Consider the following 20,162-nt stretch of genomic DNA (forward strand, 5'->3'; position numbering starts at 1 on the left):
TTATTTCCCCTGCACTGGGTAGCCTCTGGTATTGCTCCTTAGAGGGCAAACTTTTAGCCAGGTGCAGTCACCCTTGGAATGAGTGATTTTAGCGCTCTTTGAGTGCTAAAACTCTTTGAGTTTCCCCTTTTCTGATTTCTTGTTAGGCTATTCTGAAGGTATAGCACCTATTATTAACTTTCACTAATTGCCATCTGACTATTGTTTTCAACAATTCCCTGGAAATAAATTGCTCCACAATGTGATCTTTTAAAACTGAACTCTTTTCGAAAGTGATCTTTGAGGCCAGTTTTTGCAGTTTCTTCAGATCTCAGAAGAGCTCTTCTTAGCCGTCTCTTTTGGTTCTCTCTGATAAACCTCAAGATGGTTTAGTTTAGCTTTCTACTCTCTTAGAGCAACCCTTCTCCTTGTAAGTGTTTATCACTTTCTGAGGGCAAGAGCTATCAGGGTTCCAGTATTCTCTCCCTATTGCACCTGAGTTAAAGCTTCTACCCTATAAGTGAGTTCTGAGAGGAGGAAGAGAGCCCAAGTTCTCTCAGACATTCTTGCTTGAAATAGATTCTCTAAAACATGGATCCAGGCTAGGGTATTTCTTGCAGTGACTCTGTAGCCCTCGACTGGAACTAGGTAGGGAAGGGATCCTGTGTTTTCTCGGTTTTGCCTTTTTGGATTAGAACTTTTGGTAGTCTGAACCTAGGTCAGGCGAGACAGAGAGAAAAGAGACAGTGAATTGTTTAAATCCAAAAGTGTCTCACTGTTCTTACTGAGCTATAATAGATTTTATTGAATAAATATTTGATTATTTGCTGTATGCCCTTAGGATAATTTCCAGAGATTTTAAATACTTGTCTCACTGGGGAGAGGATCCACAGAACTCCTCACAACTGTATCCCAGAAACTGTCTACCTAATGTGATTCTATTCAAAGCTACTTTTTCCCTAAAAACTCAACAATGATTGTCCATTCCAGTGACCTATATCAAATATATTCTTGCCTCCTTAAGCATACTTCTGACTGGCTTTTTGTACCTGCTGTTTGCTCTGCTAGAATTTTTGTATCCTGAAATTCCCACATTATCTTGTTTCTTTTCAGTATTACTATCCCAATCCAGCCTGTGTGAAAGACAATTCACTCATATCTCTAGTGTTTTATTTCTGTATTATCTATCTCTACTTAATTTTTTTGAAGATTTATTTATTTATTTGAGAGAGAGAGCTGGCAACAGCGATAGTGAGAGAGAGAGCAGGAGCAGGGAGGAGAGGGAGAAGCAGGATCTCCACGGAGCCGGACACCTGACAGGGCTATCCCAGGACCCTGGATCATGACCTGAGCCAAAGGCAGATACTTAACTGACTGAGCCACTAAGTTCCCCATCTCTACTTTTAAGAGAATATAAGCTTCATGATATTAAGGACTTTTTTCTCTTCACAGAGCACATATTGGTTACTTTCAGAATGAAAGATTTTCTTTGAAAATCCCTGGTTTCTTTCTTCTTTTGGCAGTTAGTGACCACTAACTACTAACTAGTTAGTAGCCACTACCACTAATATGAAAAATGGGAAAAATTGCTTTCCTTGGTTAATTTTGTTTTACCTCTGCTAATGGCAGAGGTAAAACAAATGGCAACTGTTATCTTTTATAATTTTTTTTCAGTGTTCCAAGATTCATTGGAATGAATGAATGGCAACTGTTATCTTTTATAATTTTTTTTCAGTGTTCCAAGATTCATTGTTTATGCACCACACACAGTGCTTCATGCAGTATGTGCCTTCCTTAACCCCCACTACCAGGCTCACCCAAACCGCCGCCCCTCTCCCCTCCAAAACCCTCAGTTTGTTTCTCAGTGTTCACAGTCTCTCATGGTTTGTCTCTCCTTTCGATTTCCCTCAACTCACTTCTACTTGGTTCATCACTTTAATGCAAACAACTTTACTATTTCATTACATAGAATGAGTGTTACTGACTTCTGCACTGGAGGAGAAAAGTCAAAAGATTTCATACTGGTTGTCTTATATTTCTATAGAAAATTTAGTCATGTTCTTCTTGCCATTATATTATAAAATACATAGTGAAACATGAGTACAGAATTGTTTGTGGATTCATATCACCAGAGATTTCTCAGCACTCATTCATTCCTTGGTGAAGGATGATGAGCAAACCTTAGTGCCTAAGTAGTTTTATATAATAGTAATTTGAAAACAAATATTACATTAAATATACTACCCTGTTTTCAAAGGTGTACGTGAACTCATGAGTAGTTTTCTTTCCTTTCTTTATGGCAAAGAAACTAAATAACAGTTTTCCCCCCTTATACTCAGCCCCTTGTTGCTGTGCAAAAAACGCCAGGAGAAACTTATTGGTGAATGTGAAACAAAATGGATTTACATACACAAAGGATATGAAGACAGGATCTTTAAGAATCTCTTTTTTCAACCTGAAACTAATATAATGGGAAAGCTTACACATTGGAAACATGTAAGTGTAATTAGTTTATTACTTATCTTTAAAATATTTTTATTTAAGATGCTATAGCTATAATTTATGTAGCATTTATAAAATCTCTTCATTCTCTTTTAAATATTTTCCATTATATTGTTAATATTCTGCTTGGGATTTTCTCAATGAAAGAAAAGTCATATAATAACAACACAAATATAATTTTTGTGGTGCGTTATTACAACAATTTTTATATTTATGTTTTGTATATTTTTCTTGTATTGATTATTATAAGTAGTTATTAACATTAATGTAAAAATCTCTTCATAGTAGTTTAAAACTTAAAAAAGTATTTAGTTTATTAAAGGCTGTTAATACTATATATATTCATTCATTGTTTTTTGCTAAGTTATGTATTGCTTTGAGGACACGTTGAAAATAGAAAGAAGCTTTTATTTATTGAGTGCCTACTATGTATCAGGCACTGTGCTAGATATTTTGCATGTGTTCTGTAATTTATTCTCCACAACACTGTAAGATAGATATTTTTATCTCATTTTTTAAATAGGGAAAGTAAGGCTCTGATGGGGGCATAATTGAGTGGCATTGCTAAAACTCAACTTCAGGTTTTCTGACTCCAGAATTTGTGCTTTTTTTAATCTTTAGAGTTTTTTTTTTTAATTTGGATATTATATAATGGTAGAAATGAAGACTTGGCATTGTATTATAACTAACTAGAACAAACTTTTAATAATGTGTAAAGCGCTGTTTGTGGTAACTTCTTCACAAATGAGACTGTTTCTAAGTAGCTTGCAGTACAAATGTTTCCATTATATTAACATGATTAGAAAGGACTACAAAAGGTCCAGACTCTCATTAGTCTGATTTCAGTGTTATTGAAGACATGTATTCTAGAAATAGCACAGGAATATCTTCCAAGCCCTTAAAACCCACAAAAAATTACTCATTGAATTAAAAATATAGGTTTAAAGGCATATGTATCTCATTCAAAACTTTTTCCTCATTAGCACATAGTGCCCACTGTATTAATTTGCTCTATATGATACTATGTTTTATAAAAGAATTATGCTCATTTGAAGTGTCTTTTGGTCCTCTATGTAGAACATAAACTCACTAATTTTGAACATGAAACCTGCTTTTCTATATGCTTTATGCAGAGGAGACTTTCATTGACTATTGCATATGGTACATATCCAATTGACAACCGATTTGGGTATATATTATGTATTTATAAAATGCTTACACACATATACATAGGCATATATCCAAATGCAAAATATTATGTACATATATGGGTATACATGTATATATGGGTATATGTTGTTATGGTAAGTGACTACTATATGTGCATAAATAGAAATAAAATATTCATATTATAGAGATATTTTATTTAATATCTGTGAAGTTAGGTAGAATATATCACTGTCAGGAAGTATTTTGAATGTTAAGAAATATTGGAAATATATTCACTATAAGGAGTTTTCTAAAGCTCTTTAATATCATTGGTAATTCTGCTAACCATATCACTATTAATATTAAGAACTATTCTTTCATATTCTATAAATATATATATTGTCCTATGCTTTGTCACTCTTTATAGCTATTACTTATAAAACATTATAGAAGTTGCTCAGCTCAATTTCTCAAGAGTAATTGAAATTATTCTAACTTGTAAGGTTCATCTTTGAGTCTTTAATTTTTCTGTATAAAATTGTTGTTCCATCTTCTGGTGGCTTCATTTGTAGTCTCCTCTTTAGCTCACTTATTTGGTGTACTATTTTGTTATTTTTCTTTCTTACATAACTCGTTATTGTGACTTAGTGCTTGGTTAATTAGAAACTATAGTGAGAACAAGTGATGCCATAGAATGCCTTAGAGAATCTAGGATCCAAGAAACATTTAAAAAAGCTAAGTAGGGGAAAGGGAGGAATAATAAAATACTAGGAATTTATTTTAAATTTTTGAAATTTATTTTATTATTTATTTTATTTTATTTATTTATTTTTAATTTATTTATTTTTAATTTATTTATTTTATTATTTTATTTCATTTATTTTATTTTATGGGAATTTATTTTAAAAAGTGCTATGTTCAAATAATGGAAAGGATTAGCAAAGAGAGGAATTCAAGTTTTAATAACTAGATAAGTAATCAGTATCTGTTTTTCTCCTGTTTGGGGATGGAAAGAGATAGAGGAGTGAGTTCAAGGTACATTTATTTAAGAAATGCTGTGCTGCAAAGCTAGAAGTCCATATAAGCATCCCGAATTATGGTGCATGCTTAAGCTATTGAAGGAGATACAGAACCAAAAGTCAGGATTCATCAGTAAGGAATCTGATTTAAAAAAAAAAAAAAAGTGGATCAGAGGAAATTGAGGATCTAGAACAATTGCTAGGGACATTATTTATCCATGGCTTACGTGGTCAAATGGTGATTGGTCCTTTTGCAGAGGAGGAACTTAGATACAGAATTATGATGGTCAATTGGATCAAGTTTTGGGGAAGTTTATATATTATGATGGATTTTAGGGAAATTTAGATACTCTTATGATGGATTTTGCTAGGATACCGTAGAATACTTGAAATTTTCTTTGATGTAGTCAACCCTTTTCCTCAAAGCTTACTGTGGAAAATATATGTCTAGGGAGTAATAGCAAACAAAGCAGTTTCTAACTGGGATGTTGACCTGAAATTCCATTGAAAAATTTTAGTAATTTTGGCTAGACTATAAGATATTCTTCATTATTTATGCTTTGTTAGCTTTGTATTATTCTTTCACTTATTTTCTATATTGCAGACATAAATTTTAGAAGAGATACAGTATGAGAGAGAGTCACACCCATTGGAGCCAAAAGGGAAGAGTTTCAGAAGAAAGGAAAGCAATTTGCCATGTATTTATCTCAGAGGCAGCCTAGTTGCTCCCTTTTCTCCTACCCTTACACCCTCACATATGAAGCTTCCTTAAGATGGCTTAGTCATATGTTGTTAGGAAGGAGAGAAAGCATCTCAGAGATAAAAAAGAGTGATGGCCAGGAATCTTAAGTTTCAGCCTCATGGAAAGAAAGAATAAATCTGTTTTGTAATCTCAATCTTCTTTGACAGCCTACCTCCTAGAATCATGATCTATTTTTTTTTCTTAGAACTTGAGCAACACCTTCCCTTCTTGAAGCATAAAGGTTAGAATTACATAACCTTTGTTTTGACACATTTTCTGGAGTGGGTGGATATGTTCTCCCTAGCCAGCAACAAAATGAGGAGAGGGATCAATAAGGCAATCCAATCCAATTTTTCTGGAAAGGATTTCTTACTTGGAACCACTTTTAATACATCGGATATTCAAATCTTATACTCCTTTATGCCATTGTATGTTTCCTGGAGACACTGGACATAATCTAATATGGCAGTCATCTATACTAAAGTAAAATTTGCTTTAGATAGCCGATTTGGTTGAAATTTAAGAAAATTTTTATTGATTTGCTTCCTTGCTTCCAAAACTTTTTCTCATAACTAATGCTGATGGTATACACATGCCATATTGAACACCATTTTTATAAAACAAAATAGAACATGTTTTCAAATACAGTCCTCCTCTGAACCTTTTCCATTATTATTAAATACGTTTTCCTAAAGATATATAAGCTTTCAGATTGGCTTCTTTCACTTAGTAATATGCATTTATCTTTCCTCCTTCTCTCATGGCTTAATAGCTCATTTCCTATTATTTCATTGTCTGAGTGTACTGCAGCTTATCCATTCATCTTTGAAGAACCTCTTAGTACTTCCAAGTTTTGGCAATTAGGAAAAAATTTTCTATAATCATCCCTGTGCAGGCTTTTGTGTGGACATAAATTTTCAGGTTTTTTAGGTTAATGTAGTGAAGCATGATTGCTGAATCATATGGTAAGAATATATTTAATTTTGTAAAAGTCTGCCAAGCTGTCTTCCAAAGTGGCTGTACCATTATGCATTCTTACCAGCAATGAATGAGCTCTCATTCATTGCTCCATATCTTTTCCAGGATGTGGTGGTTCTAGTATTCTAAATTTTGGCTACTCTAATAGATGTCTAATAATGTCTTGTTGCTTTAACTTGTAATTTTTTAATGACATATACATATTTTCATGTTTACTTGCCATCTGTATATCTTTGTGAGCTGTAGTTCTCTTTTTACTATTAAAAGATGAGTTGATTTATCACATGTCCTATGTGAGTTAGAGGAAAGAAAAGGGCTCACCTTAATCAGGGCCACTATGCAGTGTACAAGTGCATTTACATCATTGTCTATGTAGATTATGTTCCCTGGGGTTGTGCACAGCACAACTTGCACAGAAGGATGAGTTTGCCCTAATTTTATAAATCCAAGTAACTAATCATATATGAGGATTATTTTTGTGTGCCAAGAAATACTGAATTTACTTTTGCCTTCTTTTTCTAGCTCAACAGTAAGTGATAGTAAGCAAATATAGGGAGGGCTGATCTTCTACTGGATTCAGGAGATAAAGATTTGGTCACCTTATTTTAATGATATGAGGTGTTAAAAAGAAACTTAAAGATATTTTATTTTTAAATTTCTTTTTTTTTTGTGAAATAAGAGTGCTTTTTTTATACTGGAAACTGATCTTTATTTTCAATGTGTTTCTGTAATGTTGTTCCAACCTATGTAATTCTGTAAGAAAGAAGCTTTGTGATGACAGTCTTTAAAAATTGTCCTTTGTTATTGTCTGTCATTTTGGGGCCCCATCAGCAATTCAGTTCATTTCAAATGGGTATCTTTTGAATATTTACAATGTCCTTAGCATTGAAAGAAACTGAAGCCTTAGAAAATTGTAATCAAGCATGTTCTATGCTGGAACCTTTAGGGAGAGAGGGAAAAGCTAAGAAAAACTCACTGGGTAGGGACTGACATATATAAAGCGTAGAACTGAGAGGAGTATACAAATTCAAATCTATTTTAGTTGCTTACATCTAATGGGTCTGACCAAAAGAGATAGAGTTATCCTGAGTATTAAGACTTCAGGGAAATAGTGGCTTTTAGTGGTAGGTGGAAGTATGAGATATTGGAATAGTATATACGGACAGATGCTAGGGTTGCCTGAGGCTAAAGTTAATTTAAGCTTAATTCAGCCCTCTTTTAGGTTAAAAAAAAAAAAAACCAATAATGATGGTTCAAACGTGAAAGTGAAGCTTAATGACCTCATCAATACTTAGGGAGCTAAATGTAGCCATTTAATAAAGTTTTGCAGGTATTTATTGTGTGCTTTTTAGGTATCAGGTTCTCTGCTCATCACTGACAGTAAAAATAAATAAAGCAGTGTCCCCTTTAATCGAAGATTTTACTGAGACTAAAAAGAGAAGACTTGGAACTAGATGAATAAGATTAGGACAGAAATATGCAAGGATAATATTACCATTTGTGGTTCCTCAGATGCAAGGAGTGTCATTAGCTGAGAGTTCCAGCTTTTCGTTTAGTTTAGTTTTTTTTTTTTTTTCTTCAGGGTCCAACTCTGCTTTCAAGTCTAGGTCACACTATTTTCTTTAGGCAATCTCCAGCCAATTGATGAGTAAGGCAGTATTACAAGGACCTGGCCGTTTCTACTCAGTGTGGGATTTTCAGACAGACAAGACTTTGCTTCAGAGTTCCAAGGTGGTTGGCAGAAGCTCTCCCTGATTAATCCACTTCCTCCATTTTCCTTTAACTGGTGTTACTTCCCAGTAAACCATTTGCACACTTAATTCTGTCTTGGTATTTCATTTCTGGAAAAACCCACCTGTAACCATTTATGTGATTAGTACCGTAAGATTCAGACAGGAAGATTTGAAACCAAGCAATTGCAGAATAAATTTTGAAAAGCAGCAAGTGAACACTATTTTAATACAAATCGAGGTGAAAACTTTGGGAGTTGCCAAGGTCAGTAGGAAAAAGAGAATTGAGCAAAGGATTCACCTAATAGCATAACCCATCTAGAAGAAGTAAAGAGATAGGAGCTATGAAGTGCTGTTGGTACTCTTCAACAGATACTTTGGTGCATTGAAGTGAATAAAGAAGAATTAAATGACTTAAACCTGAGACAGATAGAAATTAGGAAAAATTTATAAGGAGATTATTGTAAGTTATGCCAGATGATAACTTCATTGGTATCTCCCCCCCATTGGTATGTTTTAATATCAATAATATACAATAATATTGTCCCCTAGTAATCACAAAACAATTATAAATACAAATGTAAATAAAATCTTTTTATTATTAATATTTCTCAGTGAAGTGGCTGTCTTTTCTATTTTTGAAAATTATCTTTTCTTCACAATCATAGTTCCATCTCCGCTCCATGTCAGCTCCATCTCAGAATCTTCACATATCTGCATGCTACTCTGACATTTTAGAACCTGTTAGAGAACAATTGACAATATATCTACAGATTTCCTTTTGTTAAAATATATAATTTGGATGTAATCTTTTGCTCTGTGTAAAAAGACATTGTGTACACACTTCCACAGACTATAATGGGTATTTCTGCCTGAAGTATTTCCTGGAGAGGCAAGAAATCTACCTGGTACCCATCAGCTTGGCTCTCTTCATTACTCAGTTTCTTATCTTTTTGGGCAACTGACTCAGAGGAGAAGCTTAATTTTATACCAAGGAGAAAACTGACTTACGTTTATGCCCTTCAAGTATTTTCATTTGCTTTATTACCACGCACTAAGGATTGCCATAATTATTGGGTCACCTGAAAGTTCAAAACTTGAGATTTTATGCATTATCCAGATCTTGTTTTTCTTTAGGACTGTTCATTTATATCTCATGGTATAGCCTTGAGTTTGAATGATGTGGACAGTATCCCTCCTTGGGCAGACATGGGCTTTGATATTTTACTCTTGACCTCCTGAGACATCAAACATATAATTTAGTTTGTAAGTTGTTTTTTCCTGATCTACAAATATTATTAGAACAAAAACAGTATTGAATATTGGGTTTACCTCTCTGGGATTTTGATTTCTGATAAATCTTTAAATCTGGATCGTTGACCTGATAAATCCTAATTTTCTTGAGAAATAATTCCTGTTTTATGAAGACTTTAAAAAAATTTCATTTGGCTTTTTTGAAATTCAAAATTGACCCAAATTTCTATTCTGCCAATCTTGGATGTGGTTGTTTTGACTTCCCATATTTTCTATTATTAAATAACTAGTTCATATTCCTTCGATCTGATAACCATCTTCATTTATTTATTTATGTTTTTAAAAGTATATTTTAAATATCAAATCTCTTTTTCTTTATATTGATTTTAAAATTTAATTTTAAGTGTTAATATTACTATACAGTGTTTCTTTTTTCCTTTTTTATTACTTAAATTCAATTAGCCAACATACAGTAAGTACATCGTTAGTTTCAGATATAGAGTTTAATCATTCTCATCAGTTGCATATGACACCCAGTGCTCATCACATTATGTGCCCTCGTTAATGCCTATCACCCAGTTACCCCATCCCCCAACCCATCTCCCCTACAGAAATCCTGTTGGTTTCCTATAGTTAAGGGTACATGGTGTTTCTTCTTCCTATCACTACCATGAGTAGCCTATATATTTTATATTACTTTTTGAGATTTGGCAGTAATTATCTGTATTTTAGGGAATATTAATTACCTAACAATTGTCAGTACTTTTCTTAACAAGTTCTTATTTCAGTTTTTTTAAAATATATATTTTTATAGGTTCTTGTTTGTTCTAGGTAATCTAGCTTGAAACTTGATTTGTTATATTCCATAGGTGCTGCAAAAAATTCATATTTATGATCCAAAAAGAAAAAATATATTAAAATATATTAAAATCTACTTAATAATTTCAAATGAAAGTTAATGATAAATGTGTTGTTCTGCACATTTTTAGTTATTTTCTGTTTCAGTTTTTTCAAATGCTAAAATAATTTGCAAATTTATTTGGCTTTTTCCTTACATTATTAACTTATCATAACACTAAAATTGTTATAGTTTTTTAAAAACTTGAATCCTAAAATCACCTGGAAATTTTTAATGATTTTTCTCCAGTCTCTTTTCATTATATTAATTATTTTGGGTACTTCATATCTTTGACATTTCATTATAGCTCTGACAAGCACTACTGAAACTGAATTGTCAACTCTACAATATTTTTTATAATATCTCTACTGAGATAAATTTGCATAACCTAAAGTTCGTCCTTTTAAATTATTCGATTCAGTGATTTTAAGTATATTCACAGACTTCTGCAATCATTACCATTATCTAATTCCAGAACATTTTCATTGCCCCAAAATGAAATCCCATACCATTAGCAATTATCCTTGTGGGCCCTTGCAACCATTAGTCTATTTTCTATATCTATGAGTTGGCCTATTCTGGGCATTTAATATACATAGAATAATAAAATATGTGGTCATTTGTGTCTCGCTTCTTTCACTTAGCATATTGTTTCCAAGATTCATCCATGTAGTATCATGTATCAGTATTTCATTCATTTTTATGGCCAAATAATATTTTATTGTATAACTGCCACATTTTGTAATCTATTCATTAAGTAGGTTGCTTCCAATTTATGACTATTATTAATAATGCAGCTGTGAACATCCATATACAAATATTTGTGCGGACATATTTTTCAGTTTTCTTGGCTAGATACATTGTAGCGGAGTTGTAGGAGGATGAGATGGTAATAAATTTTTGAGGAAATAACAAACTGTTTTCCATGGCAGTTGTACCATTTACATTCATATCGTCAATTTATGAGAGTTTTAATTTCTCCAAATCCTCACTACTTGTTATTATCTGTCTTTTTTATTATAACCAGCCTGGTCAGTATGAATTGGTGCATCACTGTGATTTAAACTTTTATTTCCCAATAACTAATGATGATGAGGACATTTTCACATATTTATTGGACACTTGTATGTCTTTGGAGAACTGTCTATTCAAATACTTTCATCATTTTATAATAGTTTTTTTATTATGTTCAATTAGCCAACATATAGTAGTACATAAATAGTTTTTGAGGTAGTGTTCAGTGATTCATTAGTTGCATGTAATACCCAGTGCTCATCACAATATGTGCCCTCACCTGGTTACCCCATTCTCCCACTTCTCTCCCTTCTGTAACCCTCAGTTTGTTTCCCAGAGTCCAGAGTCTCTCATGGTTTTTCTCCCTCTCTGATTTCCTCCCATTCCTGTTATGTAGATTGTCTTTGACTTTTTAAATTTGAAACACAAAAACTTTAATTTTGATGAAATGTAATTCATCTCTTTTTTTCCTTGATCACTTATATTTTTCATGTCAAATATAAGAAACAATTATCCGAACCAAGGTCTTAAAAGATTTATTTCTGTGTTTTTTCTTTCTTTTTTTTTTTTAGATTATTTATTTATTTGTCAGAGAGAGAGAGAGAGAGAGAGAGCGAGCACAGGAGCAGGAGAGCAGCAGGCAGAGGGAGAACCAGACTCCCCGCTGAGCAAGGAGCCCAATGTGGGACTCCATTCCAGGACCATGGAATCATGACCTGAGCTGAAGGCAGACAGTTAACTGACTGAGCCACCCAGGCATCCCTATTTCTATGTTTTTTTTTTTTCCAAGAGTTTTATAATCTTAGCTCTTCTATTTAGGCCTACAGTTCATTTTTAGTTTATATAGTATGAATTAGGAATCCAACATTGGGGATATCAAGTTGTACAGAACCATTTTTTCAAAGGAAAAATGAAAACTCATCCTTCTATTGAATTATCTTGAAATCCTTGTCAGAATTCAATTGACCATATGTAAGTGTTTGTTTCTGGACTCTTAAGTTCTGATCTTTATGTCTACCCCACACAATAACTTGACATTGCAAAGTTTTGTTACTTAAATAATATACTATTGAAGAACAAGATCCAGTATCCTAAGAACCTTCAGTAGTATAATTTGATTATCATAATTATTATTTAAATCTATTACCCTATAATTTTTGTTTTATACCATTATACTCACATTAAAAAAATCAATATGTAAACTCCTCCCATGTGTACAAATGTTATATTACTTACCTTCAAATTTTTTGAAAGTTTGCAATTTTAAGATTCATGCATAGATAGAAAATCCGACATGAAGACTGAGTTTCTGAGAGTTGACAAATGAAAAGAATATTCAAAGGCCTTAGAAACAATTGATGGTTTGTCCATCCATAGAACACTAGTTTATTCCACTGGTGGTATAGTATAGATTTCATGACATTTTTAATCATAAAAGCAGCTTTGCCTGCATATTTTAAAGGCAATAGATATATGCATAAGTTTATACATATAAATAAGTATCAATATAACTACCTTATAGGAGTGTTAGAACTTGGTTAAATTTCTAATTTTATGTTCTTTAATGATTTTATTTTTCCACCTTAGCATGCTTTAGGGAAATGAAGAAGAGTGAAGTTTTTTTGGTCTTTAGGAATTTGTTGTTTAGGGCACTTGGGTGGCTCAGTTGGCCGAGTGTCTGCATTTGGCTCAGGTCATGATCTCAGGGTTCTGGGATCAAGTCCCACATTGGCCCCTTGCTCAGTGGGGTGTCTGCTTCTCCCCCTCCCTCTGTTTCTCCCCTCCTCCTGGCTTGTACTCTCCCTCCCTCTCCTTCTCTCTCTCTCAAATAAATAGAATCTTTTAAAAATGAATTTGTTGTTTAGATGAGATAATGATGACAATATGTCTGTATAGTTAAGCATCAAATGTGTGCTGAAACATATAAAAAATTTAATGTCAAAAAAGAAAAGATCAAGGGTAACATTTCAAAAATGTATGAACAAAGCTGTGAAAATGAGGCTTAGCTTGGAAGATATGTGAACGGAAAGGAAACTATCCTAACTATACTAAGAGATTTATGAGAGGAATTGTGGAAAGTAAAGTTGGGTAGGGCTGTTAATGGATATTTTGATTTTCACCTTTGTGCTTAAAATTAAAATGATTATTTGGCAAACAATAGTCTCTCTACATTTTAATACCATATGTGCTGTTATACCTGTGAAATTACTTAGAATCAACAAGTTACATTTGTTATTCAAACTTTTGTATAGATGGTGGGTGACCAAATGTTAGAATGGTTATTTAATTGTTTTATTTATGATATAAAGAAGAGAGTAAAGTCTGAAATCTTATAGCCATCAGACTAAAGTTTTCTTGATAGTAAAATATCATAGAGAGATGACAAGAAAATGTAGGAAGGTTTCCAGATGAAAGAAGAAAGAGCATAAAAGAGGCTATAGATTTCAGAGCCTTTTTAAATTTTATTTCATTTTATCTTTTCAATGTTTTTTTTCTCATTATTCTGTTATAAACAGTACACTTCAACTGGTTCAATCTCCAGTCTTTGTTTATTCTTACCTGTTTGCCACATGATTTCCTTATGTAAATTAAGCATCATCTACTTTTTCATATCTGCTTAATTCATGTTCCCACTTTCCTCAGGATGCTTTACAATGAGCTCAAACTTCTGATGACATTTACAGTATTTACAATTGGCATTCAAATTGGAACATTTACATTTTATCTTATTATTCACAGGAAAAGGTATTTTAATTAAAGTAAAACTGTTTAGGTTAATTAAGAAAGAATTTGAAGTAGTACAGGAGACACAGAATGGTTATGGTTTGAGGAACTAGCAAAGGAGAGTCAGTTTGGTAAGTAGCTCCACATCTAATGAGTACTGTCACCTTTATTCACCATCACATGTCTAGCAACAATTGATGAACTACTGTGAAAAGCTTAGCAACATTGAAATTGGGTCAGGTTGAAATAGAAAGCTGGTATTAATGAGATCTGTCCTCAAGTATCAAGGCATAGACACTGTGTTAAAGGACTGTCTTAAGAAGAAAACTGGTGTTAGAGATTGCATTGCTGGAATGAAGGCTTGGGAAATGACCCAAGGCAGATGTCAACTTAGAACTGGGAAACATGGCAAAGGCAAATAGAGTGATGAAGGCTGAGAAGAAGATAAAAAATTAATTACCAGAATTATGTGGCAGGCTTTGAGCAAATGTAAATTAATATGGAACTCTAAGTATTGCTCCAGAGAAGCTAATTGTCTCTTATCTCAGGCCCTAGAATTGGAGAGTGGAGTCTGTATTTGAGGATTTAATAGCTCCAAAGGAGGGAAAGGGTAATTACCAGAACAGAGTGTATCTCATCAGCAGCTTTTTCTTCAAGACAGAACCATTGCTGCCTATTGTGAGAGATTCCAGTATTAAAATTAACTATATTTGATCTTGGCTGCTACGAATTAGCCAATTATTGAAGGAAAGTCTTTTCTTTTTCATAGATAGAGCTGATATATAAAATTTTAGCATTGTTTTGTGTCTTCCTTCCAATTCACCTCCATTCTAGCACATTGCCTTCTTTCTACAATATCCATCAAATGCTCTGTACATAAAGTAGGCACTACAATGCCTTCATTCATTCACCTTAAGTTCTTGGCACCAAGGCCAAAACCTCCTTCCCAGAATCTCTTTACTTATTTTTCTGTTTAAGAATGTGGTTGTTCCCAGAATTGTTCCTCTCTATCTGTCTATCTTCACTTCAGCTTGCGGCATCAAACAAAAGAATAAAGTCCCTGGTAATGTCCCAGTACCAAGATTTGGTCTTTTTCAATATTAAGTAAGTACGTTTTCCTGATTTGACTGGAGTATGGTTACTATTATTTTTCTTGTGTATGTTTCTACTTAAATTTATTTATATGCTGCTTCCTTGGAAAGTGACTTTTATGTGGATGTCTTTACTCTAGGAAAATAAATCACTTTATGACAGGTTGTATTTTATTTTGTTTTACCACCCTTTATCTAGCACAGTGAAATGCACATAGGAGGCACTTAACAAATATTTACTGATTGAAAACACTATTTATTGCATTTAAAAGAAGTATAATCTAAACTCTACTTATATTATTTTGAATTATAACTCATGGAATAATTTTATTATATTTTCTTAAAATATTATTCCACCATGCTACTATAAAGAAAGTAGCTAACAGAAATCTGTTTATCATTGAGCTTTTTCTATGTGGGCAGGAAGAAATAAGGTTATCATTGAAAGATGACAGATGAAAGTAAGATGCAAGTCAAAAATAAAACTGCAAAAAGATCTTACAAAGTTATGAACTACGTATATAAAACATTTTTTTTTCCAGTGCTGTTACACTAGAACTTAGAATATCTTTCAAAGATAAAGAAGATAAAGGGGTTACTCTACACTGTGGTCATTGTAATGAAATTCATTATTCCAGAAATGTTATAGGCTGATTATATAAAAAAAAACTAAAAACAAATTATATAGATAAATTAATGAATTGATTTTTAATGAATGATTAAAGAAAATGAAAATGGAGAGCCTTAACTTTTTGCAGCATGTTTCTTTTTGATACAGTTAGAGGTAGAGTACTTGGAATAGGGGCAATTGATCTGACTCACTATGCTAAGTTATTTTTCCCCCAGATCTTAAGAATGTTGATAAATCTTGAAAATACTAGTTCAGAGACAATATTAGAGTCTTATACAAGATCCATTTTTTTTAATTGGGGCATAGTCTTTGTGTGGGAAATAATGGATATTATCCATTGCTAAATATATAGGAAATGCCCATACTCATTTCTTTTTTTTTTTTAAAGATTTCATTTATTTATTTGACAGAGAGAGATCACAAGTAGGCAGACAGGCAGGCAGAGAGAGAGGGGGGAGCAGGCTCCCCACTGAGCAGAGAGCCCGATGCAAGGCTTCATCCCAGGACCCTGGGATCATGACCAGAGCCGATGACAGAGGCTTAACCCTCTGAGCCACCCATGCGCTCCCCCATACTCATTTCTTAAAGAAACATCTCAGTGAAGAGTAGATGTAGGAGAAAATATATAAAAAGCATGTCTTTCCTTTTTAACTTAAACTTTTGAATTCATTGAAATGTAAAAAACTATCATTCATACTTTTAGGTTTCTTGCTATCACATAGAACCATGATTATTAGAATTCGTGAGCACCTAAAAGCAAATCTGGAGCTCTCTGTCTCAAGGCAAAATATAATATTTGCTGACTATCATTAACTAATGGTACACCTCAAGAGTTTAACTGTATTTTTTTCCATCTTTAAACTTTATCACTGTATTTTTCTTCAGGGTAAAAAAAAATTATGGGTCAATTTTCACTGAAGTGGGCTGGATTTATGTATTTACCTCTCATCAGTGTCAAAAGGAATTGTGCACATCCCTGGACAACAGGATGAAAGCCTGTCTCTGATTGGACACTAGGGATATCAGCTGTACACACAAGATAAGTGTAAAGTTGAAAAGAGAAATACATTTAGTAATTCATCCAAGCCAGGATATTTTAACAGTTTGAAACTTGCATAAAAATGATCATGAAATTATTTACTTCCTCAAACAAGAAAGTTAATATTACCATTTTTAAATCCAGTGAAACTTACCATCATAAAAATTTTGCTTTACAAAACTGATAATTCAGAATTTTCAAGCTGTTCATCTTTTTCTAATAAAAAAGATAACAAAATCAATAAAATGACCCATTCTTTACCACTTACTTAGAATGAATTTTTATTTGTTCAAGGTAAGAGAGTGTCTGTTTCTATGTATTTCAATATTGATCTGTGCCTTGAATGACAAAAATTAGTGTTTTATGAGTCATCTAGAAATTGACATAGAATTTCTTATAATAAATTTAAGTTCCATGACTTAGAAAATATTAACTATCACACTGCTGCTTTCTGGTCTGTTGGGGATCGTTTTAGAGATATTCCATCTAAGCATGGGTGTTTAATGACAATATTCACCTGGAAAGCATGGAGGGACTCATAGTAAGTTGCAGGCATTTTTTTATACTTCAGTTGATGTTTAATGAATTTAAAAATTCTGGCAATACCTGCTCTAATAACTTACAGTCCTAAAATAAGCCTGTTTGTATCTTTTAAAGTTTTAGTGACTATAGTTTTGAGTCCTTTTATTCAGCCACAGCAATACTGGACCTCATGTAAATAATAAACTCTGGACCATACCTGAAATATTTCCTATAAGTGCAGTAGAGCTGAGGTTGTTAAAGATGTTGTGCTGAATACTCTGTAGTCAAGCCAACCCAGAGATTTGTACTGGTCCTATAGAACTTTCGGGATGGCTAACCAGGGTCAGTGATAGCACTTAGTCTCTCCCCCTTCGCCCCCGCAGTTCCTAGCACATATGTAGCATTCAGAAGGAAAGGACATAATTAAACTGCATTTGAAATAGTCATTTTAGTCCTTAGTAGTGTAATAAAAGCTTATATGAAACAATATTTACTAATATTTTAAGCTCCCAAATGAGTATATTACTCCCAGTTGTGGGAGGCTAAAACTTCAATTTCAGAAAATATTACCCAAGTAATTCTTATTGAATCAATTTGATAGTTTATCAATATGTATGCATAAAGCATATTTAAGTTGGTTACAAGGTGCTTTACTTAGAAGCATAATTATGTATATGGTTACTCTGTTAATTTATTGAGGATTTTGTGTGTGTGTGTGTGTGTGTGTGTGTGTGTGTGTGCACGCGCGTGCACGCGAGAAAGAGAGAGAGAGAACTGCTTCCTTGGATTCTAACCCTAATTTAAAACATATACACTCTCTAAAATGCTGGATTTCCTTAAGATACTTAGGGTAAAGGAGAGCAACCTAAAAATCAGTAAAATGTTGGCAGTCTCTATCTGTTCTTTTTTCTCTTCTGATATATGTGCACACTGTTAAATACACACAGAAATATAGACTCTTGAGCTATGTATGTTACTAGTAAGGAAAAGATTTTTTTCTTTTCTTTAGAAAATTCTGTTTTGTTGCCCATCATTAAATTTTACACCACCATATGAATTTGTCTCATTTGGTGATCACTTTAGCAGTATTAACCTATACTGCTAATATATACCCTGTCTCTTTTCATTTCAAAATGATTAGATTTACTGATTTAAAAAAATCATAACTAAATAACACATGAGGATTAATAAATGCAGATTCTTATTAGGAACGTATTTAGTATTAAGCCATTAAAGCCTATGTTCTCAACTCTCTCTCTCCCTCTCTGTGTCTTTTTCTCTCTGTAGATATCCTCAGTTTCAGTTTAATCAAATCACTTAATTGGAAACAAAGTTTTTCTCACTTTGAATTTCTTATCTTGCTTCCTGTGTTTTCCATATCTACATAGAATATTAATCATTAAGTTATGAAATATTTCAAGAAGTCTACAATTTAAGTATTCACAAAATAATAGCTTTGTACTGATGCCTAGCATGGTGCCATGGATGTAGTTGGCACTCAATACATATTTGTTGAATAAACTAATCAAATTTCTCAATCCTTTTTTGTTATTTGTGAGTTGATACTGCAACAGAGGTTGAAGAATCCAATCCAAAAAGTGGTGCAGGGATATCGAGATAAGTAAACCACAGACCCAGTCCTCAGAGAGAATAATTTCTTCTAGGGGTGAGAAATGTACTTAACTATGATATAAGGTAGAATGCATAAGTGCTTTGAAAGTTATAAACAAAATAATATTTGTAGAGTTACACACTTTTAAAAATGTGGTCTTTAGGTAAACCAGATGTTGAATTATTCTAAATTATTACTATATAATACATTGGCTATCAGACAGTATAATCAATATGTTAGTAAAAAATAAGACTTCAAATAGAATTGCATTGTCATGTAAATAATAAGTAAATATATATTTAATATGTTAATATATAAAATATAATATACAAATAATGAGACTTTTAAAGAAACATAAATCTGTATACTGTAAAAGTTTTCATGCCTTTTACCTACTGTATCTAATACCAACTATTATTATTAATGAACTAGCACTATGTTCTCTCAACTTGAAATTATAACCTATTCTAAAATCTTTATGGAAGTTTGCAGCATCTCTTTTTACAGGGTTTGAGAACCGCTACTAGCAAGTATCCACAGGAATGTAGCAGACAGAGTAGGCCTCAGTAATTTACACATTGACACCTCTAATCTTGGTAATGATGGACCTTAGACCTTAACCATTCTTTAACTGAGGGAACATACCTGTTATTCTTTTTTCCCCATGTGTTCTTTAAATGGAAATTTGCAGCAAAATATAATATTCAGTCACCTTCATTTCCCATGGCTACTTTTTGTATAGAAGAGAAATGTCACACTTCTTTCTCTATTTACTATGTGTCCTATATTTGTTTATCCAGGTCATCCTTTGTGAATTCTCTTCCTCATGTATCCAGAGTATTATCATTTCTAGTCATCTCTGTTAAGATAAAGTAACATTGGGAACAAATACAAGATAATAACAGTTTTTCAAATAGCAGTTAAACCTGCCAGTTGCTTCTAGGGAACTATTTTAAAAAGTAATTTTTCTCATAAAACTTTATTTTAAATCATTCCCCTTTTTCCATGTTTTTTCCCCTCCCCCTTTTAACCATCGCTTAGTCTTAAAAGCAGAGTTCAAGTGTATGTTAGCCTCTCCTCTGTTGAAGTTATTGCTTGCTAAACTTAATGAGAGGCTATGTAGCTAAACAGTAGAGTTAACAGTTTTCATTCAGATGAAAAAGGATAGTTTTTAGTTTGGGTTTTAGTATATTATTAAAGTTAGCACTTTTAAAGATGATGTCTTAGCTGGGAAGAGGAAAGGGAACAAAAGAAAGAGAAAATAGGTGGTAGGATACC

General features: G+C 32.8%; 1 protein-coding gene across 3 annotated transcripts in view; it reads left to right on the plus strand.

Annotated features, from left to right (window-relative positions):
- LRRIQ3 (leucine rich repeats and IQ motif containing 3) overlaps nt 1-20,162 on the plus strand; it is a 225,671-nt gene that overhangs the window by 117,543 nt on the left and 87,966 nt on the right. For all 3 annotated transcript variants that reach the window (XM_032301745.1, XM_032301743.1, XM_032301744.1), the window contains one exon: nt 2,319-2,475. In XM_032301745.1, the coding sequence (XP_032157636.1) occupies nt 2,319-2,475 (157 nt within the window). The remainder of the gene's footprint in view (nt 1-2,318; nt 2,476-20,162) is intronic.

Source organism: Mustela erminea, chromosome 10, assembly GCF_009829155.1.
Source record: "Mustela erminea isolate mMusErm1 chromosome 10, mMusErm1.Pri, whole genome shotgun sequence".
NCBI classification, from domain to species: domain Eukaryota; kingdom Metazoa; phylum Chordata; class Mammalia; order Carnivora; family Mustelidae; genus Mustela; species Mustela erminea.